The sequence below is a fragment of the Sinocyclocheilus grahami genome, unplaced genomic scaffold (assembly GCF_001515645.1).
Source record: "Sinocyclocheilus grahami isolate Dianchi unplaced genomic scaffold, SAMN03320097.WGS_v1.1 scaffold273.1, whole genome shotgun sequence".
Taxonomy (NCBI): domain Eukaryota; kingdom Metazoa; phylum Chordata; class Actinopteri; order Cypriniformes; family Cyprinidae; genus Sinocyclocheilus; species Sinocyclocheilus grahami.
The window spans coordinates 1089474-1101098 of NW_015505452.1; the positions used below are offsets into that span (position 1 = coordinate 1089474).

Here is an 11625-nt window from a genome sequence, read left to right on the forward strand (position 1 = left end):
TTCTATTTCTATTCTATCTACTTGTTTTCTTTTTATTTATTAAAAACCTAACCTTCTAACACTAGCATTCCCTATTCTTTTTTTTATTCTATCTACTTGTTTTCTTTTTATGTATTAGAAAAAAAATTTTTGGTTCCTATGGTTTGTTTAAATACTCCCGTAAACTCTGTACTACAATGCAGAACCAATTATTATATAGTTTTTCCTGTGCACTGCACAGTGCAATCTATGGTATTTGAATAAGTATGATTGCGTTGTGAGATGAATGTGTACACAAATACATGACCATAAAGATCAAAGAAAAAATATTTTCGTTTTTGAATTTTATTAATATCAATAATGTACTACTGAGCAAAGATCAAGCTACATTTGTACTACTTGGAGATTATTTTTAACATTTATGTATATGAGACATTTGAAATCTCTCAGTAAAATGGTTCACAAAGCATCTTGCAAACAAAAGTTGAAAAAACTATTGTCCTCATTTAAGTAAAGCGTCTGCTAAATGATTAAATGAATAATGTTACATTTTATGCTGTGACAACTAAAATAACACATTTTTCTATCAGTTTCCTTTAATACCACATTGGCTGATGCATCATCAATGCTGCACATGCTAAACTTGTATCTAAACATGCTACAATTTAAAAGTAAAGCACATTAGGAGGGTGTCTTACTTACACCATCGTGTCTTTTGCAGTATGTTCAATGTTGAAGTACTAATGTGTTTATTTATTTTGTCTTTGTGCACCTAAAGGCTTTTAAAGATGTCTCCATCACTGATTGGTGTTTAGAGCCACTTTCCATCCCAGTCTACATTCACTATGCTGCAAGCAGAGACCCTCCAACTGCTGTGCCTCACAGCCACCAGTGGGGTCCCTCTGTTTTCACGAGGCTCTGTAAAGCAGCTTCCCTTTTCCATCATCGGCTCCCTAAATGGTGTCCATATGTTTGGCGCCGGCCACGGGGCTCAGTTAGCGAGCTGTGAGACGGATCGAGGGAGCCGTGTGGTTTGGGGGGTCTTTCAGGAGAGCCTGATGCTGATTGCGGTGAGTGGTGGCGAGGGCTCTGCCATCAGTGAGCTGCAGCTGCGCCGCCTGCTGGAGAACGTGTGGAACTGTATGGTCCTGGTCCTCGGACAGGACGAGCTGGCAAACATACGCAATGTGGAGCGGCTAAAACGGGAGTTGCGCTCTTGCTACCGCCTGATCGACATGCTCCTGGAGCGCGTCAGTGATGATCAGGGATTTATGGGAGATCTGACGCAGTGTGCCGACTGTTTGCTTCTCTCCCACTCAGGCTTGCTTCAGGAAGCCCTAGACTCCTTCGCCCAAGCAGCAGAGAGTGAATTTGGCTGCCTGCTGGTGCACGGCCGTGTGGCACAGGCCACGGAGAAGTGGTGGTCTCGACTGACGTCCCAGGAAGTTGTTGTGCTCTCAGTCTTGGTGCACTCGCTCTCCGGTGCATCTTCATGTGACTACCCCGTCTTCCTTCCCCAAGGAAGTCCTACCGTCGCCATTCGCTTGCTCAGTTTCCAACTACTTCCTGGGGTTCATGTGTGTGTCCTCTGTGGCCCCAAACCCTCTTTATACAAGGCAGAGAATGAGTTCATTGGTCGTTTTTGGTCCACTTTTGTGGAGAACCTGCGCAGCTGTTTGGAGCAGGCCAAACATTCTACTCTTCCCCCGTCTATTAGCCTTCGCTGGGACATCCAGGCGCTTCTCCTCATCAACCGTGAATCTCGACGTGCCGTCACCGTCTGCCCTCGTGTTCGCAGTGGCGCTCCTTCGGAGGCTACGCCTCTCCTCTCGTCAGGCAGGCGTTTGGAGCTCCTCCGCCTTTTGTATACGTTTGCCGTGACTCGATATTTTACCTCTCAGGAGACATCAGTTTCGTCAGCCTCAACTTCCTCAGAGGATTTCTTTCAGGGTTTTACCCACGTCCCTGTGCAGTGTTACCTTGTCACAGATGAGTGTAAGTGTTATGGCCTGCAGAGTTCCCAACACCAGCTCTTCCTCCTCATGGATCTGTCTGTGCCCACGTTTGCCTTGCGTACTGTGGCTACACAGACTCTCTCAGCGATAACTGCTGCAACTGGTTTTTAGGGCATTGGCTTGGACATGTATGGGTTACTTAACCAGGTAGCAGACTTACTGGATTTGCAAAAATGAACAGCTCAAGAATTAATAGTAGAGGATAGTTCACATCAAATGAAAACTCTGTCATCATTTTCTTACCCCCATGTCCTTGTATGAGCTGTTTGAGTTTGTGTTTTCTGCGAAAAACAAATCTTCCAGAAATGGTCCATACAATGACAGTAACTTTCCGAAACAACAGTGAATCACATTGAGGAAAGAATGGCAAGACATGTTTCCAAATATCTTCTTTTGTGCTGGCATGCAGATTTGGAATGGCATGAGGGTGAGTAAATGATGACTGAACTTTCATTTTGGGTGAACTATCCCTTTAACTGGTTCCTGGCAATTTCTGGCTGTGATCATCAGGCTCGTGCCTTGTTGTATATTAATATATTAATCTTAAGACTTTTTGTTAACACTTTACAATAAGGTTCTATTTGAACTAGCAATGAACTATGTACACCATTTATTAATATTAGTTACTGTAATGTTATTTCTGCATCTACTAATACAGTTTTATTTTTAAAGAAGTTTATCATATGAATTAAACATTGAACAACAGCACATTTATAAATTAACATAAACCTATAATAACACATGCTGTATGCATAAGTATTATTCATTGTTAGTTTGTGATACCTAATGCATTAACTATGTTAACAAATTGAACCGTATTGTAAAGTCTTACTAATATTTCTTTACTGTCACTGTTTAAGTACTTTCTTAGGAGCTGGATAAAAAAACACAGAATATAAACAAATGTGATTCTAGAAAGTGAATCAAAATATAGACTCAAAAGCACTTAATGACTACTTTGTAACTGTATATGTGTAGCATTCACACTGTGATACCACATCCTTTGTTTTGTTGTTACGAAACATTGAATGGAAAATGTGTTTGGCATTGAGGACCAACATAACATCATTTTCGAAAGCTGTGTATGTTAATATTCACTTAATGACACTGGTGAACAAATTAGTTTTATAATATGTTTGAATTTGTGGTGTGAATAAATACATATGCATCTTTAGATTTTTTGTTTCCTTATGATTCAGTTATATTTTCATGTTTCAGCACCAACAAGGAAATAAAATCATTCTGCATTCTAGCATTCTGCTGTTATTATTTCTGAACCACATTCATGTTTTCACAGTGTGATTTTTCTTTTTCCTCTTCTTTTTTTTTGGTGAAAATTTTATTTGTAAAAATCAGCAGAAATCTGTGTGACCACGCACCCTTGCTGCCCAATCGTATTATGTTCCAAGAACAGACTCTTGTATTTTTTTAACAACAGTGGGTGATGTAAAAGAAGAAGTAAACACTTGCAGGTTAAATAAAGACAGGATATCGGGTGTGAGTATTGCTGCAATGAACATTTTAATTACATATTTACACCTCATTTTAAATATAAATAGCATTGTAATGTACAGCCAGCACAATAGTTAACCTGCAATTGCACGCAACAATTGAGAAACTAACAAAAAAACAAAACAAGATAATGACAAAATAAATTGAATGCGCATGATGTATAAAAAGGAAACATGGCTTTTTTTATTGGATGCACTTAGGAAAGAAGTCCAATCCTGGGTTTCTGTAAAACATTTTCTTATGAAGACTTATTTATCAGTAGTATATGAATGTCTGAAGAGGTGTGTTGTTTTTTTTACGGGATATGAAATTGGCAGGCTTGTTGTTTTGTTCATATATAATTATCCATTAACAAATTCAACTTATCATGTCTTCAATTGGTGGAAAACAGTTTCCCTGAGTCACTCCTTCAAGTCAAAGGTCAACGCAGTCTGATCGGCACAAAGCCGAAATATTCTTGAAGTACAGCCAATAAGCTGTATAAAAGGCTAAAAAAAATAAAAATAATTTAATGGCATGTTTCATATAAAGCTGTTCATCCACACCCAGTCTCATTATCATTGCTTTAAAGGGATAATCCGGGATAAATACCAGTTGAGATCAGTGACATGCATCAGTTTGCGAAGACAATGTGTTGATAGAAAGGCGCTCACAATGGAAGTCTATGGGGCCCCTGACTGTAGGAACGTAACCATCAACAGCCTATCCCTCGTCTCACTGAAAAACTAGTTTGAGTATTATATCAGGTATTATGTCACAGAATAGCAGCAGCAGGCATTGGCTTGTGTCTCTAACTTAAAATATGTGCTAGTAACCAGCTTCATGTGTCGTTATTAATCTTTATTAGCACTCTGAGTGGCTGAGATGGGTGAGAGGAAGTGGGTGGAGAGGATAGGCGAGAAGGGACTTTTCCCGCATCTTCTCTCTGTTAGATGTGGAAACAGATGTCTGTATGTTAATGCACGGTGTGTTTATTGTCCATCTCAGAAGATCAAAGTGTCTGAGGTTCTGTAAACCTTACACTGTCTAAAGTGAAAAGGTGGAAAGGTGGGTTTTCACTGCAGTGCCTTAGAAGAACTATTCTGGGTTCCTTAAAGAAACTTTATGTGAAAGAACCGTTTTCTTAAAAGAACCATTTTTTTCTTTTAGTGTGAAGAACATTTTAAAGGGATAGTTCACCCAAAAATGAAAATGTGATGTTTATCTGCTTACCCCCAGGGCATCCAAGATGTAGGTGACTTTGTTTCTTCAGTAGAACACATTTGATGATTTTTAAGTCCAACCGTTGGAGTCCATCAGTCTTATAATGGATCTCAATGGTAACAAAGTCTATGAGTGTAAAAAAACATGCACAGACAAATCCAAATTAAACCCTGCGGCTCGTGACGACACATTGATGTCCCAACACACGAAACGATCGGTTTGTGCCAGAAACCGAACAGTATTTCTATCATTTTTTACCTCTAATACACCACTATGTCCAACTGCTTCGAGCACGCGCACAGCTTCCGGTGCGTGGGGTGTTTACGCGCTCTGGCATAGTTTACGTTAATGGGTGTGTTGTCGCGGGAGGAGCAAACGACAGACACCGTTTATTAACAGAAAATAAACAAAGTGTCCAGAAAAAAGGGAATCAAGTGTCCAAAATAAACAGGGGATCTGGTGTCCTCGTCGTGCTGCGGGGTTCGTGCAGGGAAGGGCAGTGGTCAGGAAGGAAGGGTCCAGGTAAGGGGCGGAGTCCGGTGGCCGCACATGCTCCCCTCTCCGGCTTCTATCAGCGGCTTCGTCCTTCTCTCTGCCCACGGCGCTTGAAGGGACTAGACGGCCCAGCATCCTTGCCCGACGGCCATGTAGCGGCGATTAAGGGACGGGGTGATGCTGATAATTAGGGGGAGGCAGCCGACTCGTCACAGTGTGTTGATATCCAGCCGAAGAGCAATCAACCATAACTTCAGGCAAGCAGGCTCAGAAGTCAGTTTGAACAATCCGGATAAGCGCAAGTAAGTACCATTTTGAATACGTGTGAGAGATCACTTCCGGCGCTTGCGTAAACTCGTAACTACACCAGAGCGCGTACACATCTCACGCACCGGAAGCCGTGCGCGTGCTCAAAGCAGTTGGACATAGTGGTGTATTAGAGGTAAAAAAATTATATAAATACTGTTCGGTTTCTGGCACAAACCAATCGTTTCGTGTGTTAGGACATCAATGTGTCGTCAGGAGCCGCAGGGTTTAATTTGGATTTGTCTGTGCATGTTTTTTTTACACTCATAGACTTTGTTACCATTGCCATCCATTATAAGACTGATGGACTCCAACGGTTGGACTTAAAAATCATCAAATGTGTTCTACTGAAGAAACAAAGTCACCTACATCTTGAATGCCCTGGGTGATGCCACATTTTCATTTTTGGGTGAACTATCCCTTTAATAATATATCCTGTAATATCTCCTCTTTAACAACCAACCAGCCCCTCTCACATATTCCAATAAGACCAAAGTGGTTGAATAATAAAGAGCATGCTGTCTGGAACATCATGGTCCCTGATCATGACAACTTAGATTTAGCATCAATTTTTAAAGTCATTTTGCCATTTTCTCCAACTGGTCTACTATTTCCTGAAGTTTGCCAGTACCTTTGTGGAACAATTCTTTCAAAGAACACAGAACCCTGTAATGTGATCACACTGTTTGTTAATCTCTTCTGCAAGACACACAGAGCCTTAGTTAGTCATCATGGGAGGAGCTGGCGTGCTTTATTCTCAGTTATTGGATCAATGGGAGGAGGTTCACTGTGAAGGGAAGTTTTACACCGGTCAAAGTTTGGAGCCGCTTCAGACGCTTCACGCGGGTCAATCGTTGCTATCTGTCGTCTCGGTAACCGAGGAGGCTTCCCTTTCTACACTTCTGGTGCGTAATATAGCCCACTTTCGGGAGGAGATACTGGCTACAAAACTCCCCATTTAAAAAGAGGCAGTCATGGAAAAGTGACAAGAGAAACACTAAATGTACTGTTTTTGAGCCCGGTAGAAAAAAGGAGGCGTGGGGATTTAGTGGGGGTCAGCAGTTGCTCATGCTTCTTATGAAATCTTGAACTATCTGATGCACAGTCCAAAGGTCTTCTCAAATATATCTTTGTAGGGTTTACTACGCCCGTAACAGCAAACGTGCGTTGATAACCAAATTTTAAGAACCCAGTTTTAAGCTCTACCTCTTAACCGTTAAGTAAACCTGTTGCGCTTTTAACTGTTAATAAAAATGTTATCTAATAGAACCGTGAGTGTTTTGAAATGGGGAAGATGTGAGGCTTACGCGGCAGTGTACCCCACGGTTCCAGACTGGGTCCTGAACTTTTCTCCACTGCCTTCCCTTTCTTCTCCCCATAGGAATCTTTCTGCATTCCCGGCGGCCCAAAGCGAACATCTACAACAGAAGATGTCCGAAAACGGAGCGTTACCACTTCGGGGGAAAGTGCTCACCGTTGACACCATGAACGCCAACGTGAAGAAGGTTGACTACGCGGTCCGCGGACCAATCGTTCAGCGTGCGGTTCAGATCGAGAAGGAGCTAAAAGAGGTACAAGCTTTATTCATTAAATATGAGCAAAAAAAGTAATGCATTGCGCGAAAGTTTATGTTATGGCAGGCTGTAAATTCAGCAAACATCCCGTAATTCTCATGCGCACAGTTTGGAAGCGTAGCATATCAGGATAACAATTATGCAGTGTGTTTATGTGACTATAACCCCGCTCTAAAGTGAAAACAACTAGGTGAACTGATGAGCTACTGAACTACTGTGAAATTTAAAAGCTTTTTTTTTTTGGTGTGATTTTACTTTTACAAATTACTTTTGGTGTAACAGTGTAATGTAGTTTTGAATAGAACCATTTTACTATGTAAAGCACCTTTTAGGTTACTTGACAAAAGTTCTAATAGTGCATGTGCACTGAACCTCTTGAATCATATACATAAGGCTATTTCTTCTTAGTGGAAAAAGGCGGTTTCATTTTTCTAGTGAATATCTTTCTGTATCTTTGCGTGCTTGAGGTTCATACCAAAGACACTTTTAAAAGTGGGTTGCAATTCAAAAGAAAAGCTTTGATTAGCTAATTCAACAACAAATTAGCAGAAAAACGTCCAGTGCCTGTTACTCTGTCACTCTGTATCCTCAGTTTTTTTTTTGGAAACTTAACTAGGTCAGTGTTTGTGAAGCAGACTGTCATCACTCATTAGTGGATAAAGTCCATTCTTTGTTACTCATTTAGTTATGGCTACAGACATCTAGCAATCCTCATTTCAGATGGTCATATGAGTGGTGCTGGGAGTAGTAGTAAACTCTGAGGTCATGCCCTTGATAAGATCGCAGGCTAGAGTCAGCACTGCTTGTCATAGGAACAGAGAAGATCTCTGTTTGTCAAGTCTTTACCTCACTCTTTAAATTGGTGGCTGTTTCTAAGTAAACTACAGCACCTTCCATGAACTAACACACATGGAAATTATATTAGATTTCAAACATCTGTTGCCACACAGCTGCAAAACAACAGCTGAAGCTGGACTATTTTCTAGTATTTAACACACATTCTCACCAGAAAATCTTGTGTTATATTTAGTTTTTAAACCACATTCATCACTTATTTAAAGCTTACAAAAGTTATTTTGGTTATTTGATTTTTTTTTCTTCAAATGCCTTTTATTTTTTCAAAGGCTTTTATGCTCCTTGTCTCAGAGCCAGACCTTCAATCATAAACCATGAAAATGCATTATAAAAATAATAATTACATTTTAAACCCGTGATAATCTAAACAAAGCATGAAATAAACCATTTCAATATTGTGTGACAATGATTTAATCCAGTTTTATACAAATGATAACTGTCACACAATAATTTCACATTTATAAATTTGCCCCTAAGCTACATGCAGAAGGCCTCTGCTCAGATGCAAGGTACTGGCAGTCACAATGACAACATCCACACACACACACACACACACACACACACACACACACACACACACACACACACACACACACGGACACGGACGGTTAGAGACTGCAGGAACAAGTACTGCAAGAACAAGTCAACAGACTCTATTAAAGGTGTCCATGGAATTGTGAAAGAGCTCATAAAAACTGTACTGTTTTCTGTACTGTTAACTGTTTTCCAGAAATCTCATATTATAATGATGCAGCCGAGATGTTTTTTCAGCATAGTCTGTTGGGGGATTTCTTGATCTAGGAAAGAATATGCCCTCTGTTTTAGTCTTGGCACCTGTTGTCAGGTCTATCGGTTTTAGGTTTCTGGGAAAGACATGCATGACAAAGGTGGCCTTCACCTAATACTGTACAAATCTTTCTTTGGCATCCTACTGTATACTTTCCCCTATTTTTCCTGATGCAATCTAGCACGCAGTGACAAGCACACTGACTGAATCCGTTTAGTTTAATTGAATTATCATTTAGATGTAAATGTGATCCCCCTCCTTATGTAAGTTAGATTTCACAACAATCCAGTTGTGTAATGATTCCTATGGCCTGACAACCATTGTACAGTTTAATTTAAGAACAATTATGAAAATACATTTTTCACAGCAATAGAAAGGCTGCTTCTTTTCATACAGTGTTAATTTTGACAGCAAATTTTGATTTATTTTTAGTCATATTTTAGTCATCTGAATTGTTTTTAGTTTTAGTCTAGTTTTAGTCAACTAAATATCATAAGATTTAAAAGATTTAAAATATCTAAGTAAATTTAGTCGGGTGAAATCTAATGGGTTTAGTTACAGTGCATTTATTAAGCATTTCTCTCAAATTTCCAAACTCATTATATAGGTTTGATATTAAAGTTTTATCATGACAGACACCGATTTAACTGCGGTGACACGCAACATGCCTTTGTTAAAATTTAATGAAACCACTTCTCATAAATAATAAGAACATGGTCTTCTTTTTAATGAAATACCAATGGTTTTACAGTATAATTCCCCAAATACTTACAATACAATACAATACTTCCCTGAAGTGTGGTGACGGCGTCCTGCCAAGAAGCTACTATCACTACCTCAATCACACATGAGCACACAGGCTCTATTGTCTTCTAACACTATCACTGTCTTTGCGGTGGTCTTTTGAGTGTAGAATCTTTAGTACTTCTATTCCTCAGCTGCGTTGCATATACCAGACACCACTCCCAAGTTGCTTGTTGCAGGAATTAACGTTTTATTCACGGCCTGGAGCCCACTGGTCACAACAACCAAGAGAGACTCCCTGAACAGAAGGATACATGAACATTTATACCTTGTAGTTGAGTAAAAATTCTTCACTGTAATTGGTTATACTGATCTGGTCATTGGTTTGTCATTCTACAGTTTTAAGCACTTTTTGGGTAAGTATAGATTATTTAATCATAGAGACACAGTCTTTGATCTCAGCATCCTTAGTCTGAACTTTTCAGAACATTCTATGTTGATCATGCCCTTTTGAGTCCTGAGGCCATTAAATAAAATATTTCCATCACAAGTGTAAAACGGACTAATGCACCGTTCTCAATTTTGTTGGATTAGTTTTGAATAGCTATATAAAAAAAACATGTGCGCTCAAGTGAAATTCAACTGTTAAAGCTCTCATTAATGTTCTACTTTAATTACACAGCTTATGTTCGAAATTAGACTCATAAGAGGTGTATAATTCAGGCATTCATTCCAAAAATGCTTAATTATAGCTGAATATAAAAGTGCTTCTCTTGAGACTAAACCTTAGCTGCCATATAAAGGTTGATAAGAGTTCATTTCAGTGCCACCTTGCAGAAATCAGGACATTAAGTGTACAACAATGAGAAGAATAAACTGAACTGTCACAGCAACACTGGTATTTTGACAGAAACCTTTTTTTATAATTAGACATATACTAAAAGATTTCCTGCAGCCTAAACTCAAATTCAGAGGACAACTTTGCAAACCACATATATGTTTTAGCTAGAGAAAAACATGTTTTAAAATGTTAATTTAGGGGGTTTTAAAGGGCTAGTTTACCATGAAAAATTTTACTACTCACGCTCATGTCGTTCAAAACCTGTACGTATCTTTTTCTATTGTGGAACAAGCTGGTAACCAGTTTTGGTAACCATTTCTCATTCTTTTTTATTTTTAAGTGAATTATTCCTTTAACTCTACATAACTTTTTGTTGTTGTTGTTGAGATTTTTATACAACCCATGCTTGCCTATTCATAAATGACTGGATTATTAGCTGATTAATTTTTTTATTTAAAATTGAAAACTGAAACATGAAGCATTTTTCGTTTTTTCAAAAACATGAAAAGACAAGAATTCGCCTTAATTTTTCGTTTTTACATTCAGGGGTAGAAAATGGATAAACAGTTTAAATATTCTTAAGTTGAATTTAGATGTATTTACACAATTAATGCTTCTCAGATGGCATTGCATTATCACAGCAATTGCATTATGGAATGAGATTAATGTTTAAAACAAAAACATTCTGAATAAATAACAAAATATTTAAATGAGTGACAAAATGAAACATTTGGATACTTGAATTATGAAGGTTAGCCAGTAGGTGGCGGCAAGTCATTGTGTTGATGAATGAGTCATAGAGTCATCAATTCAACCGATTCGTACGAAATGCTGATTTGTTCAGGAGCAAAGCAAATGGGTCACTGAACCACTCACACAAACGATTCATTCAAAGACTCTGACTTATTCAAGAATGAAACGCCTGTATTTTAAGTAAAATAAAACACACTGTTTTGTGTCTAAAATTAAATCAATTCATACTCATTATTAATGAAACTGTATGGTCTAAAATAAAAGTTATGACTGCTGCGTATGCACACAAAATCAATACTGGTCTGCGCTTCACTATAATGTTAATGCATTCGCCCTGTGTTGTCCAGTGCGTCATGCATCTTTGCCACACAGATTTTGATAAATGGACAGCTAAATAAAATGTGCGGTGTGCCAAAGAAATAGACTAAAATGGTAATGTGGCTGCAGATCCGAGGTACATACATATTTCTGCGATAAGCACCTAATACTTGCCATAGAGAAACTATGCCTACACAGAAGTAAACCCTGTTTTCAGAGAGACGAAATGCAGGAGTTACAATA

General features: G+C 38.9%; 1 protein-coding gene and 1 pseudogene across 1 annotated transcript in view; both read left to right on the forward strand.

The window, feature by feature from the left end:
* Positions 1-587: 587 nt before the first annotated feature.
* LOC107599872 (protein fuzzy homolog pseudogene) lies at positions 588-2704 on the forward strand (annotated as a pseudogene).
* A 3537-nt stretch (positions 2705-6241) lies between these two features.
* Positions 6242-11625, forward strand: part of LOC107599855 (alanine aminotransferase 2-like) — a 14321-nt gene continuing 8937 nt past the window's right edge. Inside the window, 3 exon segments of the mRNA XM_016291561.1 lie at positions 6242-6397; positions 6399-6415; positions 6892-7081. Of these exon segments, the coding sequence (XP_016147047.1) occupies positions 6242-6397; positions 6399-6415; positions 6892-7081 (363 nt within the window).